Source organism: Microtus pennsylvanicus, chromosome 17, assembly GCF_037038515.1.
Source record: "Microtus pennsylvanicus isolate mMicPen1 chromosome 17, mMicPen1.hap1, whole genome shotgun sequence".
NCBI lineage: Eukaryota > Metazoa > Chordata > Mammalia > Rodentia > Cricetidae > Microtus > Microtus pennsylvanicus.
Genome location: NC_134595.1, coordinates 1,055,486 through 1,078,654, shown reverse-complemented (window position 1 = coordinate 1,078,654; position 23,169 = coordinate 1,055,486). Strand labels below are relative to the sequence as shown.

General features: G+C 36.7%; 1 protein-coding gene across 5 annotated transcripts in view; it reads right to left on the bottom strand.

Annotated features, from left to right (window-relative positions):
• Positions 1-23,169, bottom strand: part of Nbeal1 (neurobeachin like 1) — a 180,894-nt gene that overhangs the window by 53,495 nt on the left and 104,230 nt on the right. For all 5 annotated transcript variants that reach the window (XR_012908177.1, XM_075951705.1, XM_075951706.1 and 2 more), the window contains 11 exons: positions 21,447-21,983; positions 17,568-17,743; positions 14,795-14,948; positions 14,264-14,392; positions 11,138-11,443; positions 10,685-10,834; positions 8,339-8,496; positions 4,765-4,889; positions 2,280-2,406; positions 1,321-1,469; positions 354-487 (listed from right to left, as the gene is read on the bottom strand). Coding sequence is in view for 4 of the 5 variants with exons in the window: in XM_075951705.1 (XP_075807820.1) it covers positions 354-487; positions 1,321-1,469; positions 2,280-2,406; positions 4,765-4,889; positions 8,339-8,496; positions 10,685-10,834; positions 11,138-11,443; positions 14,264-14,392; positions 14,795-14,948; positions 17,568-17,743; positions 21,447-21,983 (2,145 nt within the window). In the remaining variant the exon portion in view is untranslated. The remainder of the gene's footprint in view (positions 1-353; positions 488-1,320; positions 1,470-2,279; positions 2,407-4,764; positions 4,890-8,338; positions 8,497-10,684; positions 10,835-11,137; positions 11,444-14,263; positions 14,393-14,794; positions 14,949-17,567; positions 17,744-21,446; positions 21,984-23,169) is intronic.

The window sequence follows — 23,169 nt, the reverse complement described above, 5'->3', positions numbered from 1 at the left end:
TACATTACAACTTCCACACATATAGTTTAAAAAAAAAAACGGTGTCATGAGGCTGAAACATCATATTGACATAATGTCCTCTTGAGAAGAGAACAGGAAACCCAAGCATACTATGCACAGCTTGTCTAAGCTTATAACATAATCAGATGTCTGGCATCTACTGGTTGATATTCAATGTTCTACTATACACCCCCCCCAATACCAATAAAGGTTTATATACTGACTAGTCTCAGAATACATTTTCTCCTTTAATATTTTCAATTGATAGGAATACAGTCCAAAACACAATTAGAGTTCAATAGCTGGAAGTTATTCCAAAATAATACTCTGTGATTATCAGAAAGGTACTATACCTCTTTTTTGAAATTGAGAAAGTAGTTAGATTGATCAATATGAAATATCTCAAGTGCTGATCTTCTTAAGTTGTAACGACGTAAGTGAATCTCTCGAATTTGAGAATGAGGCCACTTAAAATCAAAGCCTATTCCTGAAAACAGAAGAAATCTGTGACTGAGGTGCCCCATAAAGCTACTTATTGTATGCAAAACATCTCGTTTCCAAAAGTAGTACTTAGGGGAAAGAAACTGTAGGAAGCAAGTACACCCCAAAGCTATTCTACTACATTTCTATAAGAATAGATGATACTTTTGAATATTCATACTTTAGAAATCTTTCTCTTCCTAAGACTTTGGATCTTCAGATTTAATCATAAAAAAGTAAGCACTTACAGGATGGTGCATAACACACAAAGGTATGATAAAATTAAGACTGCATTTTGTAACCATAAGTTTATTGTGATACCCTCAAGCCAAAACTCTTAAAATACGTTAATAATGATGGCAATGACAAAAAGCAATTGGTTGTGGGTATGCATACCTGTAATCCTAGCCACTCAGAAGGCTAAGGCAAGAAGATTTTAAGTGTAAGATCAGCCTGGGTAACATTTGTCTTGTGTAAGAATACAGCCCTGGTTTCCAAATCTCTTGAGTTCAAGGCGAGCCTGAACTACAGAGAGTTCCAGAATAGATAGGGCTATACAGAGAGACCCTGTCTCAAACAAGCAAGCAAACAAACAAAACCCAAAAATCAAAAAATGGCCTTAGCTTCAATCACTAATACTGTGTGTGTGTATGTGTCTACATATACAAATTATCATTCCCCTTCAATACATAATGGTGGGATGAACCTAATTCATTATTGGCTTTCCATTTTTAATTTTACAAGAAAAACCATAATTTTACAATAATTTTTGCTTCTTTCTCTCTCTAATTCATAACTGATGGAACTGAATACTGAAGGTATTTTCCCAAAACTACTCACCATCTTCTTTTTCAATACTGTTATCATGGAAGTAAATGTGTTGAGTAGTGATTTCTAATCTGCCAGGAATTATGTTGATTACTGTAATGAGTTCACAGTCTTCAGTCAACACCAATTTTTCCTTTTGATCCTGTTCTTCCTTCTCATCACTGTCCAACAAACAGTTTAAAAGAGGTAATCATTGCCAGGCAGTGGTGGTGCACGCCTTTAATCCCAGCACTCAGGAGGCGGAGGCAGGTGGACTGCTGTGAGTTTAAGGCCAGCCTGGTCTACAAGAGCTAGTTCCAGGACAGGTTCAAAAGCTACAGAGAAACCTTGTCTCAAAAAACAAAACCAAACCGAAAAACAAAACCAAAAAGAAGCAATCATCAATTTAGTTCACTTATGTAGAAAAGAATATCTTCTTTTACTGCTGACAGTAAATGTTTATGCTGTCTTTTTGAAATTCCTTTTCAATACAGCTAGAAGCTTATGTTTTTGTAATATGTTTATTTTTTTACTAAGTTTTGTTTCAATAATTGTTTAGCTTTTTCATGTCGCTTGAATGAATTTCTTCTTATATCTTTATTTTTCTTTTGTTTTAATATTTTATGCAGATAATTTTCTTTCAAATCGTAGATCAAATCCTAGGCTTTGCGGTATGCATACTAGATGAGCCAGCTACTGCTGTGTTTTACCCCCAGATTCTGTTGCACATTTCCACATAAACACAGCTTAAGGCAGACATCATTCGATATAATGTTTTCATTCAAAAATACTTTATAATTTCAAGATACAGATCCCAACAAACCCAGGTGAAAAGCCTTCCTTAATAATTTCAGTAAATACTCACAGGTTTTTAAAGACAGCTTGGTATTAATAATTGCACTTTGGAGAAACAAATTCAAGCAAATCCACAATTTTACAATCCCATTTCTAATACACAATTTAAATGCATTCGAATACACATACATACATACATATTTACTCTGGCTACCATGTCCTCTTCCAGAAGTTCTAGTTTATCTTCTTCCATATCACTAAGTTTAACTTGTTTCACTACTTCCAAAAGCAAAGAGTCACTAGAAGGCTGCAAGTGTTGGACACCTGTTTAAGCAAAAAGATTCAGTTAAAAATAGCACAAAGTTTTTATAGCACTTCTATATTTTCTGACAGTTATGAGGCTTGATTATTAAAATATATGGTTTAAAATTATAGTTATTTTTAACAATAGCTAATTCTTGATTCAGAAATAGTCTAAGTACTGGATTAGCAGTCTGAGGTAGAAAACTGACTTTATGCAAATTATAAATCCATAAATAATAATTATACTCAATTAAAAGCATGCTAATAGTAAAATAGTCTCAATGTGTTGATATATGATTGTGCACTTGTACTAAAAAGCAAGTGTGAGCTGGTCTACACATAGTGGCACATGCCCTTTAACCCTAGCACTTGGAGGCAGAGGCAGGTGGATCTCTGTTAGAGGCCAGCCTAGCCTACATAGCTAGTCCTAGGACAGCCAGGGCTACATCAAGACTCTTCCTCAAAAAAAAACAAAACAAAACAAAAAAACCCAAAAAGGTGTATGATCAGTTAGTTGTCTATAGCTGACAGGTAATCAATAGGTGAATCATTATTTTCTGGAGTACATGAAAAATAACACACATACAGTATTTTATACTGTATAAACTAAGACTTTGTAATAAAAGAGGGCTTTGTAATAGAAAAGAACATGGACTCTGAGTTGGTACATTAGATTTAAATTCTGTCCTATCTCTGTTCTCTCTGAATATGTGATTTCTACTTTTTTGTGGGAGCCTAGCAAGTTTGGATGTTCACCTTCCTAGATATGGACGGAGTGGGGAGGACCTAGGACTTACCACAGGGCAGGGAACCCTGACTGCTCTTTGGACTGGAGAGGGAGGGGGAAAGGAGTGGGGGGAGGGGGAGAAGGGTGGGAGGAGGGGGAGGGAAATGGGAGGCTGGGAGGAGGTGGAAACTTGTTTTTTTTTTTCTCTCATTTTCTCAATAAAAAAAAAGATTAAAAAAAAAACTGTTATGATGGTCCAGGCGGCGGTGGCACACGATTTTAATCCCAGCACTCAGGAGGCAGAGGCAGGCAGATCTCTGTGAGTTCAAGACCAGCCTGGTCTACAAGAGCTAGTTCCAGGACAGGCTCCAAAGCTACAGAGAAATCCTGTTTTGAAAAACAAAAAACAAAAACAAAAAAACAAAAACTTTTATGACTTACATGGGACTTTATAAAACTAAAAAGCCTTTGCACAGTTAAAAAACAAAAAAACAACAAACCCCAACAGTGAAGAGGATCTTAACCAGTTACACCTTATCCAGAATATAAAAAGAATCTAGAAAGGAGCCTAAACAACACACACACACACACACACACCCTATTAAAAATGGGCCCAGGACTAGAATAGAGAGATTTTAAAAGAAGAAAAAAAAAACAGACAATAGATGCTGGAGGGGATGTGGAGAAAGAGAACCCTCATTCACTGCTGGTCAGGGACATCTAAGAACTGTAAGAGCCGTGGTTTGCCGTGGAGTGTAGCTACTGACAACATCCACATTAGGTCTAACCAACAGACTGCAACAATAGCCATGCCATATGGATTTGGGGGGAAAGTGGGGAGACAAGATGTCAGCCCTCAACGGGTAAAACTGTGATGAAAAAAGTTGAAAGGACAGCGGTTTTCCTGAATTTAAGACAACTGAAATAAAGAGAAAAGGCTATAAACTTAGACCCATGATCACGTGCGGAGGTATGAGAAGGAAAAGGAGTGTGAATTTCCTAAAGAAGGATTTCTTGAAAAATAACAGAGAAATAGTGCAATTTACAACTACCAAATTGAAGTAATTCACTGAAAAAAAAAAAAGAAGTGTCCTAGGTGATGAGGATAGTTAAATTTCGACATATTCAAGTCCCAGAATACTGACGAAGCAGAGCAGTTTATACAACTGTGTGCTGCTATGTAAAATGCATCCAATTAATGTCTGTATCATGGACAAAAATATTTTGTATTAAGGGGAAAAATTCCAATATCTGATTTACTTTAGAATACAGAATCCTAAATGATAGGCATTATGGCTTTCTTCAGTTTTGTAGGATATCAATGTTAAATGTTAAATGAAAAAAAATCAAAAAGTTGACACTGATTTCATCTATAAACCTTTCATGAGACATAACTGGCACAGAAGCAGCTACACTGAAAATAACTATTACTTGGTAAACACGTAGGTGCCACAAACTCATCACAAGAAATACTTCATATTTCACAGACTTAGATTCAGGTAAAATTAACAACACTGAATTCATATACCCATTTATACACACAGTTTAAAGCACCATATCCCTCCCTTCTTAAGTCAACGTCTAAAATAACAAACAACAAGCATTCCATCAACATCTTCACTTTATTAAAATAGGTAAGTACTGTAACTCACCTAAATTATCTCTTAAGGCACTAGCATCCTCATGGTTATTGAAATTATAATTAGGTACCAGTTTGAGTCTCATGCGGGAATAATTTTCTACATTAGCCAGTTTCCAATGAATTCGATTCTGTTTCCTAGAAACATTCACAATGAAACAAGTAAAATTACTAGAAATTATAAAGATTAGTTGTTTGAAGGGAGTAAGAAATAATTCACAATTGTTTAATACTATTTTAGACTATGTTCAAGCATTGCCAAGCATGCACAAGGCCCTGGTTTTGATTACCAGCACTATAAAACTAAAGGCTTGTAAATTTTAAGGAAAACAGTGGGGTTGGGGATAAATAGGAACAAAGTATAATGACACAATGTATGCAAGTACCATATATTAAACATAATACTCTTTATATGCTAGCTATTACTTTTGAACAAATTTAAATGTTAGTATTTATCATCTGGACACTTGTCAGGAAAAATAAATGAGCATGTTTAATTATGACATACACATGATGAACCTAAGAGAGCCTCAATTATTTACCCAAGATGCCATGAAGCTTAATGGTAGACAACTAAGATTTGAAGACTAACTTTCAGACTTCTAGCTTGATTACTTTATTTTTTCACTGTTAAATACAATTTCATGACCATAATAGAATTTTAAAATTTTATTATAAGTAAAGATAACTGAAAACGAATGAAAGACCAAAATATCAAAGTTAAGATGTTAAACGTTTAGAAGAAAAAGGTAAATTTTTATGGCCCTGGACACAGGTACACTTTTTTAAATATATTTAAAAAAAAAGCTAGATTCATTAAAATTGATAGCATTGAACAACAACACTATCAAGAAAGTGAACTACGTATCTGAAAATCACCTCTTGATGGTTATTGAGAATACTATACAACACACATACATGCACACAAACACACCAAAAAAAGTCCAAACAACTCATTTGGATAGCTAGGCAAAGGAAACAAGACAACAACAAGCACATGGAACAGTGCTCAGCATAATTAATTATTAGGAAGATGGAAAGCAAAGTTACATGGTAATGATTTATACACAACACAAGGGAAATCTGAAATACTGGAAAGGGACAAGCATTGGTTAGAATGTGGCAAAATTGGAAAACATATACTCATACCCTAAACATAAAGTAATGTAGCAGATGTGAAAGTCAATTCTTTGATAAGTGAAATATGAAATATGACCCAGTAATTGAACTTTTATTATATATACCCAGAAGAATTAAAAGCATTCTCTCAAACCAACATTTTGACACAAGTGTCTACACAGCACTGGTAATAGTAGCTCAAGGGGGCAAAAAAGTAAATGTTTATCATTTCACTAGCTGGTTGAAAAGATAAACAAAAGGTTTAGTTTACTATTTTTTAAAAACAAGGGTTATAAAATATATACACCAAAACAGAAGTAAAAATATTAGGTTGAAAAGTGTTGAAGTACAACTTTAGCTTAAGAAGGCAGAAATATTTTTATGAACTACTTGAGTCTAATATATGTAATATCAGAGTAGAAGAACTACCCACAAGGTACAAACCTCTAATCATTCCAAATCAATTCATAAAATGACAATAAAGTTTGAAATACTCGTTAAAAAACTGAAATAGAGATGGCTTAAAAGTTTAAAATGTGGAGGCAACAACCTTCACAGGAGCACGAGCAAGGAACAAGGAAACTACCTGACAGAACAGGCCTGAACCAGAGACCTCTGAGGGACCTGTTGTGAATCAGTGACCACTAAGGTAGCAGCCCTGAGCCAGCCTTCACAGATAATAAATGAGCGGAGAAAGAAATCAGAGAAACATCACCCTTCACAATAGCCACAAATAGCTTAAAATATCTCAGAGTAACTCTAACCAAACAAGTGGAAGACTTGTATGACAAGAACTTTAAATCTTTGAAGAAAAAAACTGAAGAAGACACCAGACAGTGGAAAGATCTCCCATGCTCTTGGGTAGGTAGAATTAACATTGTAAAAATGGCAATCTTACCAAAAGCAATCTACAGATTCAATGCAATGTCCATCAAATTCCCAGCAAAACTCTTCACAGACCTCAAAAGAATGGTACTCAACTTTATATGGAAAAGCAAAAAACCCAGGATAGCTTCAAACAGTCCCGTACATTAAAGAAACTTCTAGAGACACCACAGTCCCTGACTTCATACTACAGAGCTACAGTGCTGAAAGCAGCCTGGGATTGGCATAAGAACAGACAGGAGGACCAATGGAACCAAACAGAAGACCCAGATATTAATCCACATACCTTTGAACACCTGATTTTTGACAAAGAAGCAAAAAATATCAAATGGAAACAAGAAAGAATATTTAACAAATGGTGCTGGCATAACTGGTTAGCAACATATAGAAGAATGAAAACAGATCCATATCTATCACCATGCACAAAACTCAAGTCCAAATGAATCAAAGACTTCAACATAAAACCAACTTCATAGAAGATAAAGTAGGAAGTACACTGGAACGTATTGGCACAGGAAACCACTTCCTAAATATAACCTCAGTAGCATAGACACTGAGAGAAACAATTAATAAATGGGACCCCCTGAAACTAAAAAGCTTCTGTAAAGCAAAGGACATGGCCAACAAGACAAAATGACAGCCTACAGAATGGGAAAAGATCTTCACTAACCCCACATCAGACAGAGGTCTGATGTCCAAAATATACAGAGAACTCAAGAAATTGGTCATCAAAAGAACACATAATCCAATAAAAAGTGGAGTACAGACCTAAACAGAGAACTCTCAACAGAGGAATCTAAAAGGGCTGAATTACACTTAAGGAAATGTTCAACATCCTTAGTTATCAGAGAAATGCAAATCGAAACAATCATCTTATATCTCTAAGAAAGGCCAAGATCAAAAACACTGATTGACAACTTATGCTGGAGAGAATGTAGGGTAAAGGGAACACTTCTCAGTTGCTGGTGGGAGCGCAAACTGGTACAGCCACTTTGGGAATCAGTATGCTGATTTCTCAGAAAAATTAAAAAAAAAAAAACTTCCTTAAGACTGAGCAATACCACCTTTGGGTATCAACTATGTTCATAGAAGCATTATTTGTCAAAGCCAGAACCTAGAAAGAACCTAAATGCCCCTTGACATGGGTAAAGAAGATGTGGTACATTTACACAATGAAATACTAAACAGAATAAAAAAAATGATATCTTGAAATTTGCAGGCAAATAAAGGGATGGATTATCATATTGAGTGAGGTAATCCAGACCAAGAAAGAGAAATATCATATGTACTCACTCATAAGTGATTTTTAGACATAAAGTAAAGAAATTCAGCCTACAAATCACAATCCCAAAGAACCTAGACACTAAGAGAGACATACATGGATCTAAACTACGGGACAGAGAAAAAGACAAAATCTTCTGTGTAAGTTGAGAGCATGGGGACCATGGGGAGAGGGTAGAATGGGAGGGGAGAGAAAGAGAGGGGGTAGAGAAAATATATAGCTCGAAAAAAACCGTAAAATAATAATAATAAAAAGTTTAAAATATATAGCCGCAGCTTAAAAAGACAAAATATGCACCTACCTTTTAGCCCAAGGCCCCCTTTCACATGTAAGATAGAGTCTAATTGCCTTCCACCATCTAAAAGTGGCCAACTGTTGGCTGCTAAGTTGTTTAATCATATTATTGTACCTCAAGTTCTCTTGACGTGCTTTTCGATTAAATGGCTCCACAAAATATTCCTAAAATAAACAGCGAAAGGAACATTTTATAATATATTTACAAATTTTAATTTGACCAATAAGAATGGTGTATGAGGAAAAAAATAATAACATCATCTTCTTATTTTATTACAGTATTTGTCTTTGATGAGGACGGTAGAATTTCAGTTATGTTCTACTTATGTATTCTGACGCATACAAAGGGAGCATACATGCACTATGGTTGATAAAATAGATCAGTGGGGTAAAAGGCATCTACTGCAGAGCGTAACAGGCTGAATTTCCTCCCAAGCACCCCAAGTGTAGTGGTCTATGCCTGTAACCCCAACACTAAGGAGGTAGAGTCAGGAAGATCACAAGTTTAAGGTTATCCTTAGTTGTACATCAAGTTTGAAGCCACTCCGTGATACCTCAGGCTGTTTAAAAAACAAAAAAGTTAAAACTTAAAAGAACTGATGTAAATCTAGAGGAACAAGCTGTGAATGAATTGTAGCTGTTACCAGACGTGTGAAGGAAATTGTACCTGGATTCGACTAAAACAGACCACTGCTGAGAAAACTGAGGAAGTCATAAAGTTCCATGAAAACCAAGTAAGAACTCATCACCACCCTTATTACATGTATACAACTTCTTCATTAAATGTTTGGTAGTGGGCTGGTGCAGGAAACCATGGAGTTGGCTTAAGAGGCATGTGTTATAGTTTCTCACGTTTGAGTCCATGGCTCTTGGGGTACAATGTGTTTTCCAGTTCCAGAGATACTGATGCAGTCCTTCAGGCAGTGAAGCATTCATGCTACCTCGTGTTTCTCTGTACATTCCCTTTGTAGCCATGGAATCAAGAAAATCTGACAGGACAACAGGTCTTAGATATTAATCTTGCGTACCCTGTATGACTTGCAAAGATCACTGTATCCTAGCACCTACAATTGTATTGATCCTGCCAATTGCCAGTCTATTCTGTTTCTGATAAAGGTCTAAAGAGTCTATTTGTCACAACCTCAGTTGTGCTGTGGACTCCCCAAGCTGGCCTGATTTCCTTGACCTTACTGGTAAAGTAAGCACAAGCGCTTACAGGCGGGAAATATGGCACAGCTGGCAGCATGTTTCTCTAGCAGTCCAATCAATAAAAAGGCACCAACAGTGGCAAACTCATCTGGAAAGTGAAAACAGGAGGGTCCTAAGTTCAAGGCCATCAGGGGCAACAGGAGACCCTGCTTCAAAAAATAAACATGCAATTGAGAAGTTAGGCAAATTTGCTAGTAAAACTACTCAGACCTTGCATTTTCTCTTTTTAAAGGTATATAAATTCAACTTTATTTATACATAAAAAACTATGCAGTTTATCTCTACATTTTAAAATAAATTTTAAATCCTCTACCTACCAAGAAATTGGTGGATCTGAGTAGTCATATTTCCATGTCCTAAGCAACTTACATCTGTGGGGCTAATGGCAACACTGCCTCTTTCATTTCTGCTGTAAGTAAGTTTTCATTTCTCTTTGTCAAACTGACTAAAAGTTTATTGATTTTGTGAACATTTTCAAGAGTTTAATTTCAGATTCACTGATTTTTCTTTTTCTGCTTTTATTTACTTATTTTAATTGGTGTGCTGCAGAGATGGCTTGGGGTTAAGAGTGCTTCTTGCTCTTATGGAAGAACCAAGTTCAGGTCCAGCAGCAACACAGTGGTTCACAACCACTTGTAACTCTAGTTCCAAGGTTTAACATTCTCTTCTGACCTCTTAGGTCTCTTGCACATAACCAGGCACAAGCATGTATTCAAGTGCACACACACTAATAAAAATAAATAACTTCAAAATGTTTAATTGGCTGGGTGGTAGTGCCACACACCTTTAATCCCAGCACTCAGGAGACAAAGGCAGGCAGATTTCTATGAGTTCTAAATCAGCCTGGTCTACAAAGCTAGTTCCAGGACAGCTAGGGCTACACAGAAGAAACCCTGTTTTAAAAATAAATAAAATGTTTAATTGAAATTAATTTGTGTGAGTGGAGGGCACATCAAAACACCCTAGCAGTATCTACTAACAGATTTTCAACTTAATAAGATTTTTTACACACTCATAAAGTCAATTTTTACTATTGAAATGGTTAATGATTGACCTTCTTTCCAAATTTCTGGTAGAGTTACTTTCATGTAATAGTAGATATTGGTAGTTAACATGAAAACTTGATCTAGAAAACAGCTTTTACCTGAAATTTCAATTTACTTTCTCCTCCCTCTCGGTCTCTTTTATGCATATTCACCATTAAGGCTTCATAGCAATTCTTCCAGTAAAGTGCCATGTTCTCATGACCATCATAAAATGTATGTGTTTCATACTGCTTCATGTAAGGTATAATCTTAGATGAGAGAAAAAGAAAGAATACACAGAATTTACATACTCCTCTATAAAAATGATAAATCAACAGAAAAGTATTGCTCAGAAAAGATAAAACTGTGAGACTGGAGGGATGACTCAACAGTTAAAAGAATACTTGCTGAGGGCAACCACAGGTCCCAGCAATCATATGCATCTTGCAACCCTAGCTCCAAGGGATTTCACACCTTCTTCTTGTCTCTTTGTGTACAGCACACACCTGCACACATACGCAAGCATACACTCATGCACACACATATAAAGAAAAATGATTTTAAAAACTTACATATTTTTCAATGTAAACTTGCCATTCATCTGAATTGCAGTATTCTTGAAAATCTTCAAAAAATGAAGTACTTCCATCAGTAAAAGGCAAAGAAGGCAGGTGCAAGTTCATGAAAAGAAGCTCATAAATTTTAGAAACCAGAGTACGGAAAAGAGGAATCAGAAATGAATAGATTTCTGTTTGTTCCTTGATTGACCGACTTAGAATATGTTCTAGTTTCCCTAAAATGTAGCATGCTTCATTTTGATTTTCAATCACTTTAGTCTGAAGAAGAGCATTTAACTTAGCTGATGCTATTGCACAAACCTGAAAGGAAAAAAAGGTTAAAAGAGAAAAAAAATCATTAAAGCAAACATAGACTATTAGCAAAAGATCTGACTCACTCCAAAAATTTAGAAGTTTTATGTAGTAACTGTCAATGACTATGGATTTACTTTACTTCCAAGCGAAAAGTTACGTGTGCAATGGTTTCATAGACATTGGCATGAAACTATTTGGAGAGAGACAAAAACCCACAAAAATTTTTAATAATCACACTATCACCATTCGGACTGATTCCCCAATTCCAATTCTAAGTGAAATAAAACCTGTAAGACATCTGCATACAGACTGGTTGCTCAGAGAGGAACACCCAGTGTAGGAGGGCTCAGCACTTTTTATATTCAGCTGATCTTTGCCTTCGACAAAGGGACTAGCTTTCTTACAGTGGGCAGCCAACAAGCTTGCCTTTTACTCTAGAAAGAATCATGGTTTCTATCTTTAACAGCTGTTCACAATACGAAACAACTCAAAAGAATGGATATCCAGGTGTGGTGGCATACACTTTTAAGCTTAGTACTTGGGAGGCACAGGTAGGCAGATCTCTATGATGGGCAGACTGGTCTAGTGAGTTCCAGGATAACCAGGGCTATACCTCAAAACAAAAACAAAAACACTCCCAGAACAGCTTGAATAAATAGAACCTATCTCAAAACAATCAAACAAAAAACCCAGAATGATAAACAAATAACAACGAAAGAATAGATAACAAGAACAATTAGTCACATGATTAAACAGAAATGCAATAGACTTACGGAGAACTATCTACCAACAATGACTATAGGAAGCAGCAGTATTTTTCTCTGGGGAAAATTGTAAGCTAAGACTGCTTTTCATTTTATGGCTGCCTCAGATCTGAATAATCACACAGAGACTACACTAATTATAACACTGTTTGGCCAATGCCTCAGGCATATTTCTAGCTATCTCTTACATCTTGAATTAACCCATTTCTATTAATCTATGTATCATCACAAGACTGTGGACTCACCAAGGTTCCAGCATTTCCAGCTTCTCCTTTGGCAGCTACAAGTCTTCTCTTTGACTCTGCCTACTCTCTATCTCTGTTCTGATTTCTCACCTGGCTTTACTCTGCTAAGCCTTTGACCCAAACAGCTTTACTCATCAACCAATAAAAGCAACACATATACATCCCACATCAGAAAATGAAGTTGAAAACAGGCCCAATTGTAATTTGCATCCTTAAGCAAAGAACAGTGTGGTGAGAATAGCAAATAAGCAGACCGACTGAATCCTGTCTTAAACTCATCTTAATAAAGCAATTCTCAATTATTTGTGGGAGAGAACAAATCTCAATGAAGTCTGTTTTGGAGTTTCATTACATGGAATCATAACTATTTGACTACATACAGATATATAAGGAGTCTGGGACCTTAACTAAAAAATTAATTAACCTTAAACTTCCTAGGACAAACACATATTAATAGTATAAGCCCAAGCAAAAGAGAACTCTCCATTACTATTCATTCAATCACTAGTACTGAAGAGGAAAAAGCTAATGAAAAAGGGTTTGAGGAGGAGAAGAAATGAGAATACAGCCACTGGACTAGAGATTTTTTGTAATAGGCCAGCTTTATGTTAAAAAAATTATCTCTCCATACTCTTAACAACATCACATCTAGTTTAGGAACAGCACTAGAATTCTGTCTCATCCTAATCCTTTTTATCCAATAATAAAGCTGAATATTTAAAAGAATTCAGGGTTAGAGCTGGTTCAGTAAATGAACAAGTATAATGATCTGAGTTTGAATCTGCAGGGTCCACATGAAAGCTAACATGTTAGTGCTAGACTGTAATTCTGCCACTACTATACAAAGATGAGAAACCAAGACAGGAGAATTCCTGGAAACTCAGGGGTCAGCTAGCCTGGTGTACAAAGCAGTAAACAACAAAACAGGTCCTGCTCTAAATAAAGGAACATGTTGAGGACCAACACCCAAGGTTGTCCTCTGACCTCCATAGGATGCTGGGCCACAAATGTTCATTCTCTCAATGACATACACACACAAACACACACACTCAAATACAAACAAAAGTAAATAGATATCAAATATTTATCAAGACTAAATGTACCCAACGAGAACAGAAAAACAACAGAGCAAATGTCAGAGGAATTTTCTAACTTTTTACAATTTAATTTACAATAGAAATAATATTCTTTGTGAATACATTTTATCTTTAGTTCTTAAATCTAGCAAAAATCATTAGCATGTACATAACTGGTATTTCATAAGTGAACAAATATATAACAGAGTGTAAAACTTTGGATTAGTAAAACAGGAAAAGAGTTCAAAAGAAAAGTTATCATAAATCATTTTCCCTAAAAATATAATTCCTAAAATTCACATATACAAATATCCCTGCAAAGCTATTTAGCAGCTCGCAAGCCACAGTGAATACAGATGACCTGTGAGTAACCCTAAAAGGAAGCATTAAAATAAGAGTCCTAAGTCCGAGAATAACAAAAAGCTGCTTCTTAAGCTCCTTTCTGATCTTACCAAATGGAAATTTCAAGTGATCTCATATTGTCTGAAACTCAATAGATACTGAAAAGAGAGTATGAGAGATAGTTCAACAGGTAAAGGTGTGTGCCACAAAGACTTATGACCTGAGTTTGATTCCAAAAACCATGTAGTCTCTGCCCTCCACATAAGTGCACAATGAAGGCACATAAAATAAATAAATACAATAAAATTTTAAGTACTGAAAAGGCATTATTATCTTGTTATACATCAGTAACTATGGTATATGAGAAGACAGAAAATAGCATAAAAAGAAACGACAAACCTGCAAACTGCCTCTTCCAATGAACTCCAGAAGCAACTGGATCTGTATCTGAGAGAGTTTTACCCATCCTGGATTCTCAGAATACCACGCTGACAGATAGTCCAGGAGCTGTGTGGTATCTTCTAAAAGCTATCACACACACACATACGGAATCGAGAAATAAAAACATCCATTTTTTAAATGTACTGATAACACTAATACCAATCATAAACACTGCAGAAGTAGTTTAATGTGTAATTGCCAAAAACCAAAGAACCATCATAACAACTAATAAAATCTGTGTTTACTACATTTGATTAAACATTAATGCTCCAAAAGGAAGAAAAGCAAAATTTCTTTCTTTAAATAATTCTGAACTATCCAAAATATTTATCTATATATTATAATTTGTATTGTTTGCAATAACATATCACACTATAGCTCAGGCTAACCTGGAACTGTCTATGTAGCTCCTACTGAACTCAAATTGTGACAATCCTTCTGCCTCACCCTCTTAAAAGTTAAATGCGATTTCAAAGGGTCGTTACTAACCTTCTCAGTCCACATGTTTGAATTAAGCAGTCCTTCTGACTGAAGGAAGTCCTGTATGATCAGCATTAGTCGGAAGGCATTTTCAGCAGGCACAGGACTACTTTTTGCATCTCTGTGTTCTGTGACTGTCCATTCTAACATCTTCTGTAGCAAACTAAGCATAAAATAAAGTTCTCTTAAAACAATTATAAGCTTGGAAAGAAAAACCAAAAAACCAGTTACTTATTAGTAGCACTTTAACTCCAAAGATATACTCTCACCAACAGGCTGTCACTAAGATCGTAGATTGAAGACTTCTGGGAAAAATGGCAGGCTGTTTCTGTGTGGTGTAGTATGAAAGAAGTTAGAATAAAATAAGAAACAGACTATTCCAAAGAAAGAAACAGAAGAAAAAAATTACACATCAAAAGATATAGTAAAAGAATACTTGAGAAATGTGAAGGAAAAGACAGGAAGTAAAATTCCAGCCTCTGAGATCTCTATAAGGAGAGGGGAAGAAGAAGCCTTCAAAAGTTAAGGGAGCAAGGGATGGACAGTCCTATCCTGAAGACAAGTCCACAGCCTCTACAATCCTCAGAGTTGCAAACTCTAGTAAGATAGTGATCTCTAGTGGATGAAGAGAAAAGCCTCCCTGTTGCTCTGTATGACTTATGAGGGCAGCGAGCAGACATCATCTTGAGAATTTACCCTTAAGAACTAAGTTACCACCGGGAATGGTGGCATACACCTTTAATCCCAGCATTGGAGAGGCAGAGGCAATAGAATTTCTCTGAGCTCCCAGCCAGCCAGCACTACACAGTAAGGCCCTTTTGAGGTGGGGGTGAGAGGATGGAAACAAAAATTAAAAAATTACAATAAAATTCTGAGCTAGCATGAGGGCCTGACAGCAAAGAACAAATACAGGTTACAAAGCTTCAATACAGCCAGCAGGATAAGACTCAATCAGGAACCTGAAACAGCAACCATGGAGGTACTCTGCTTCCTGGCTTGCTCTTCATGGTTTACTCAGGCTGCCTTCTTAAACTACCAAACACTGTTTACCCAGGGGTGGTACTGCCTACAGTGAATTAAGCCTTCCCACATCAGTTATTAATCAAGAAAATGCCACAAAAGCTTTAATACAGGTAACTCTTACAGAGATATATTCTCAATTGAGGTTTCTCTTTCCAAATGACTGTAGCTAGTATTGACAAACACTAACCAACATATTCCTTAAACTGTTCCATGAAATAGCAAGGTAAGGAACATCATCAGATTTGTTCTGTGAAATCCCAAATTACTCTGATACCAAACTAGATACAGACACAATGTGGAGGTTTGAATGAAAATTTTCCCTACAGGCTCATATGTTTGAATGCTTGGTTTCAGTTAATTAAACTATTTAGAAAGGACTGGGAGGTGTGGCCTTGTTGAAAACTGTGTTACCAGATGCAAGCTCCCAGCTAGCTCTATCTTTACTTGGAGATAAAGAAGTAACCTCTCAGCAACATGCTCCATTGCCATGCTCCCCACCATGGTTAGAGACTAACCCTCTGGAACCATGAGCCACAAACTAAATACTTTCTTTTATAAGTTACTTTGGTCATGGTGTTTTATATGGCAATAGGAAAGTAACTAAGACACATAATAATAAGAAAAGATTACTTTAATGAATATAACACAAAGATAATAAAAATTTTGCAAACCAACGTCAAGAACACACCGACAGGATCATACACCATGACCAAGTTGGTTTCATCCTAGGATGCAAAGATGGTGCAACAAACACAAATCAGTAAGTATAATAGAGTTTGGAGACACTAAGAATAGAAGTCACACTATCATCTCATTAGATGTAGAAAAAGCCCTCAACAAAGTTCACCGCTCCTCCATGGTAAAAGACGTAGAAACTATGAATAGACAGAACATCCTTAATGTAGAAGACTACAAGAAAGACCAAATACTAACATTAAACTGAATGGGGGGGACAGAGAGAAATGAAAGGTCTAGCAGTAGACCCCGAAAACTACTAAATACTTTTAACAAAGTAATAATGTACAAAAATCACCATTACAAGTAACTAACTTACAAGGGAAGAAATCAGGGCTTGGCAGGATGGGGGAGAACCTCATCTCATTCAGAAGAGCTTAAAACAACAAATCTATGTAACAAAGAAGTGAATGACTTCCACAACAGGAACCTTAAGACACTAATAAAATAAAGCAACAGAAAAATGGAAAACCTCCTGTAATGATATGTTCTGTCTCTTTAAGAGACAATCCAATGCCCACTCCCTCTGCAGGCCTCCCCCCCCCCCCCCCAGAGAACCTAGACAACAATGAGAACCCTAAGACAGGTATACTTGGATCTAATCTACATGGGAAGTAGAAAAAGACAAGATCTCCTGAGTGAATTGGGAGCATGGGGACCATGGGAAAGGGTTGGAGGGGAGATGAAGTGAAGGGAGCCAAGAAAAATATAAACCTCAATAAAACCAATAAAAAAAAAATCAGGAAAACACAAAGTAAAACTTCTTTCAAATTCCTTCTCACCCGAGACTCAGAATGAATATCAAGAGAACAAAGGAAGAAATGTTGGTGAGGATGTAGGGAAAGAGAATTTGTACTTTTTTCTATATTCTACTAGAATAGTAAAACCAAGGAAGAAAAATATTAAATAGCTTCTTCTTCTCTCTGCCTCTATTATATACTGAGTTAAGGAAATCAGTATTTAATTTTAGACTCCCACTCCGTTCTACAGAGGGGTTCACAAAAATCACTAAATGAATACTTACATTAGTTTTACTTCATCTGACGATCGAAGTAGTTCACTTGATATTCCTGGTTTAGTTAATGCTGAAAACACTTGTCCTCTTTCAACCCAAGTGTCTTCATCGGACTTTTCTAGTCCTTTACACATGATATAATTCAAAATATTTGTAACCAACTGAAGAAGCTCCTCTTCACATTCCTATAAAACATTAAGTAATACTAAATTATTAGAGTTAGGAAATATTAAAAAGCATAACACAGAGCCATCTACATATACTTGTTACTTACGTAAGTTATTTTTAGCATTTAATTTTTATTATTTTTAATTATGTGTAGGTATGTTTCTGAGTGTGCGTATGGGCACATAAGTGAAGGTGCCTAAGGAAGCCAAAGCTGTCAGATCCCTGGAGCTAGAGTTACATGAGCTTTCTGATGAGAGTTCTGGGAATGGATCTCAGGTCTTCTGGAAGTACATCAAGTGTTCTTAACTGATGAGAGTTCTGGGAATGGATCTCAGGTCTTCTGGAAGTACGTCAAGTGTTCTTAACTGCTGAGGTCCCTTTCCTGTCCCCTTTTAAGATGCTTTTATTGCCTGAAGACACAAAATGTTTCAGATGCAGGCTCTGTTCTAAAGAGAGGGATGGGGAGCTAGAAAGATGGCTAAGTGGTTACTGGTCAAAGTGGTTCAATTCAGGCACCCAAATGGTGGCTTACAACCATTCATAACTTGAATTCCAGGACACTTAATCCCTTTCTGTGTATGTGGGGGTTCAGGACAGGGGTTCTCTGTGTAACAATCCTGGCTATCCTAGAAATAGCTCATGTGGGAGTCCCCTCTGTGTTGCTGTGATTACCATTAATGAACAAAGAAACTGCTTTGGCCTGTAGATAGGGCAGAATTTAGGTAGGCGGGGAGGACTGGACTGAATGCTGGAAGAAAAAAGGGCAGAGTCAGAGAAATGCCATGGAGCCGCCATAATCAGACAGGCTAAAACTTTGCAGGTAAGCCACTGTTACATGGCAATATACAGATTAATAGAGATGGGTTAAATTAAAATATAAGAGTTAGCCCATAAGAAGCTAGAGCTAATGGGCCAAACAGTAATTTAAATAATACAGTTTCTGTTTGATTATATGGGGCCTAAGCTAGCCGGTGGCTGAGACAAACAAGTGGTTCCTCCTCCAACAGACTGGCGCCCATGTGGCCAGCTAAATCCATTTAAAACCTAAGAGAGTTTGAAAAGGAATTAATTCTAGACACAAAAATACAGGGTTTAACACAGTTTCTTGCTGTTTGCTGGCGGCATGGAATAGCTCCATTAAGAGAGGTTTTCCTCACTCTGCAGCAGCAGTAGAGAAAAATGCCGCACCGTTTTGAAATGCAGGCTTTCTGGGACAAGCTGCCAGCACGACTTCTGGTTCTTTCAGGAGACCTAGTATTTGGATGGGGTTTGTGAGCAGACTGATACAGCTTGCTTAATGGCGACATGGACTGGCTGTGTGCCTAAGAAAGGGGCTGTTGGCATGGCTCCCAGAGCCAGAAAACAGCACTGCCATGCTGGACTGTGCAGAGCAAGCAGGCGTATCATATATATCATAGTAATGGCACAGCTTAAGTTTTAGACTGGGTGGGCAAGCAGTTAGTACTGTATAAACCCTAGTACTGGGGAACCTTAAGTTTTGAGAAGCACTTGGCATTTTAAAAAGTGCTCCTGGATAGTAAAGAATTACAGATATGCAATAAACACAAACCCAGATGAGTCACAGTGCTGGATAAATGTACGTAGGCTTGAGAGAAGAAAAAAAGTACAGAGAGTTGGAAAAGAAGTAAATTGTTTTAAAAAAGGCTTTAAAGAGACAGAGTACAGATAGTCATAGATTAAAAAGGAGTAAAGAAAAATAAGCCATGTAAAAATGGAAAATTCACAGAGAGTCTGGAACATGTATGTATATTATTGTGTTATCTTTGAATTTTTTTGACTGTGAATGAGCTAGGTATAGACATTTCACTGTATAGGCTGCTAAGCTAAATCAGCATGTATATTATAAAGGTATCATGACCCAATTTGGGTCTAAGGATATGCTGCTTTGAAAAAGAGGTTCTTCTTTTGTTTCCACAGAGGATGAGAACCTGTGCATTGCTTCCAGACTGGTGTGGTTTGATAGAGCATGAACCACTGAAAGGCTGCCGTGAACACTCTCAAAAAATTACTTCACCCAACTGCTGACTGAGATAAACCTAGCATATAGGATACACCATGAAAGACCTGATTAACAGTATCCCCAACATGCAGGAAGCAGTATGGACAGATCTACACTCATATTCCTAAATATTGTTTATAATTGTTTCTTTGCATTTAAAGGGGGATATGCTATAGATATGAATAATTTGCATTGGTAGTCATGTTAGATTTTCTAGATGTACAGAGATATATTTCAATTAGATAGGTATTCTTCAGATCTTTCAGACACCTTCAGAATATGGCATTTAAAATATTTTAAAACTTAAGACTTTTCATGACAATGAGACACATCTGCTCCTGGCAGCACAAGCTACTTCAAGAGGAAGGTGGGCACTGAAGAGGCTCCTTATAGAGTTGGTTAGCTATTTGGGCAAGAAACTGCTCTTTCCTGGACTGTTTAACTGGACATGAAGGACCCACAGAGAAATGACTGCTGAACTTGCCTAAAGGTGAGATGATCCTTCGAGGTTCCTGCTTCATGAAAGTGTCTGCAAAACATTCTACAGGATATAGAAGTGACTGAACTGTCTTTGAAATTTCCTGCTTCATGGAAAAGTCTGCTGGATACTATGGGCCTGTAGGCTAAAGATGGATGCCCCAATGGTATAGAACTTTGGGTGACTGTCCAAGCAGTGAGATGTTTCTGTCAATCCTAGAGTTTTGGAAATTGATTAGAATGTACTTCCTGTTTACTTAGGTAGTATTTTATCCTTCTGGAGTGTTTGATGGAGTTGAAGAATTTATACTTATAGTTTTCCTTAGTTATGATAAAAGATAAAATAGATATAAATATTGTAACTGTAATTCTTGCTTGATAACTGTTTTGTTATATGTATTTTTACTATGTTAAAGTCAAAACCTCCCTTTTCATTAAAACAGAAAAGGTAGGTGATGAGGGAGTCCCCTCTGTGTGCTGTGATTACCATTAATGAATAAAGAAAATGCCTTGGCCTGTTGATAGGGCAGAACTTAGGTAGGCAGGGGGGAATGGACTGAATGCTGGGGGAAAGAAGGACGGAGTCAGAGAGCCGCCATGGAGCCATCAGAGTCAGACATGCTGAAATTTGCCGGTAAGTCACTGCAATGTAGCGATACAGAGATTAATGAAGATGTGTTAAAATACAAGGGTTAGGAAATAATAAGTGAGAGCTAATGGTTCAAGCAGTGATTTAAATAATATAGTTTCTGTGTGATTATTTTCAGATCTAAGCAAGCCGGGCGGCTGAGATGAACAAGCAGCCCCTCCTCCAACAAACAGCTCTTATACAACAGGCTGGTCTCAAACTTACAGAGATTCACCTGCCTCAGTCTCCCGAGTGCTGGGTTTAAAGGCGTGTGCCAACACCACCAGACTAAATGTCCTTTTTCACCTTCACAGGCATCAGGCACAAACATGGTACATGTACATACACACAAACACAGAATAAGAGAACCTAACATGTACGAGTCTGTATGCTCAAATCCTATTACCATACAAACGCAGGCACACCAAAACAAAACAAAAAAGGAAAATATTTACAAGTGACTTGTGACAATGACCGCTCTAAATTTTAGATGAGACTTAGACTATGAGTGGAAATATTAGTAACAGCTCACATATTGCAAAGGACCAGATCTAATGAGAATTAAAACTGGTTTTGGAAGGATAAGCAAATTTACCTCTTTGCTTTCAAGGAAGGTGAAGTCATCACTAAAGTCCATTTCACTTGTGATACTCCTTTCTCTGTCAGATGGCACAGAAAACGACTTAGTAGATTCCACTGGGGATGGTGTGCTAGGTGAACTGTCTGGCATTTGACTTCCACACTCACTCAGTTCACATGAGTCAGTTCCACTGAGATCTAAACTCAGATGGGAAGTGTTACTATGCCAGAATTCTTCATTTTCTGACTTGAAAGATAATTCTACTTCAGAGTTTACTTCTTGAAATAATGGTGTTTTTGAGTTCAGGGACTGACTATCTTCCAAACTCCAATGATCTGAAGATACATCAGGTAATGTCATTTTTTCATCATCTAGCTTTTCAGTGGACATATTTTTATTTTCTTTCACTAAAACAGCCTTTCCATGTTTATGAAGAGAATTTACATTTTCAAAGTTTGCTTTTAAGAGAAGTCTTACAAAGGTGTCTTGCCAACCCACTTGTTGTGCTATCTGGTATGCTGCTTCTGGCTGGGACTGCAAAATCTGTAATATCTGCAAAGAGAACAAAAATTACAAAAAATACAAAATTCTTCAAAAGCTATACAATATTTTTATGAAAAGATCTCTTTTCAATTATTTTAATAACAGTAATTTACTGAGAAACAATAAAATAAACTTTCAAATTATGTTCTGTGTGTGGTATATGTGACTATGTGCATGTGCAGATACATACGCTTACACATGGAGTACAAAGAAGGGTACTGAATGCTTTATTCTATCACTACCCACCTCATTCCCTTGTAGGAGGGTCTCTTACTGAACCTGGGCTAGGGCAGTGGCCAGCAAGACTCAGCTACCTTACGACTCTAGCTCCTAAAATGCTGGGGTTGCAGACAACACACAAGAACACACACAGCTTTTACATGGATGCCGAGGATTCATTTCTTTATGCTTGTGAAATTACTGTTATTGACTGATTTATCTTGTCAGCCCGGGATTATGTTCTTACTAGATTATAAAATATCTGAAGCTCTTTGATATTGTAGTATTAATAAATCTAATATTACTTCTGCACAGAGTAAAGATGTGCTAGAGAACACAAAAACCATGTGATTAATTTGATGAAATAAAGTATTAATAAGCTGAAAGTATATATAAAATTTAATAAAGTGATCAATATCTCAATCAAATCAGTTCTCATGAGCTTATTATATTTTTGAAGCAAGGATTACTGAGTAACAGACATGTATCAGCAACAAGCTTAGATAGCAGAGCTAGGGGACACAAGAAAATATTTTTTTTTTAGTGATTTTATTGAGCTTTACATTTTTCTCTGCTCCCTTCACTTCCTCTCCCCTCCCCTTCTACTCTGTTCCATGGTCCCCATGCTCCCAATTCACTCAGGAGATCTTGTCTTTTTCTACTTCCCATGTAGATTAGATTTTGTAGGTCTCCCTTAATGTCCTCATTGTTGTCTCACCTCTATGGGACTGTGGTTTCTAGGCTGGTTTTCTTTGCTTTATGTTTAAAAACCACCTATGAGTGAGTAGATGTGATATTTGTCTTTCTGGGTCTGGGTTACCTCACTCAATGTGATGTTTTCTAGACCCATCCATTTGCCTGCAAATTTCAAGATGTGATTTTTTTCTGTGCTGTGTAGTACTCCATTGTGTAAATGTACCACATTTCCTTATCCATTCTTCAGTCTAGAGGCATTTAGTTTGTTTCCATGTTCTGT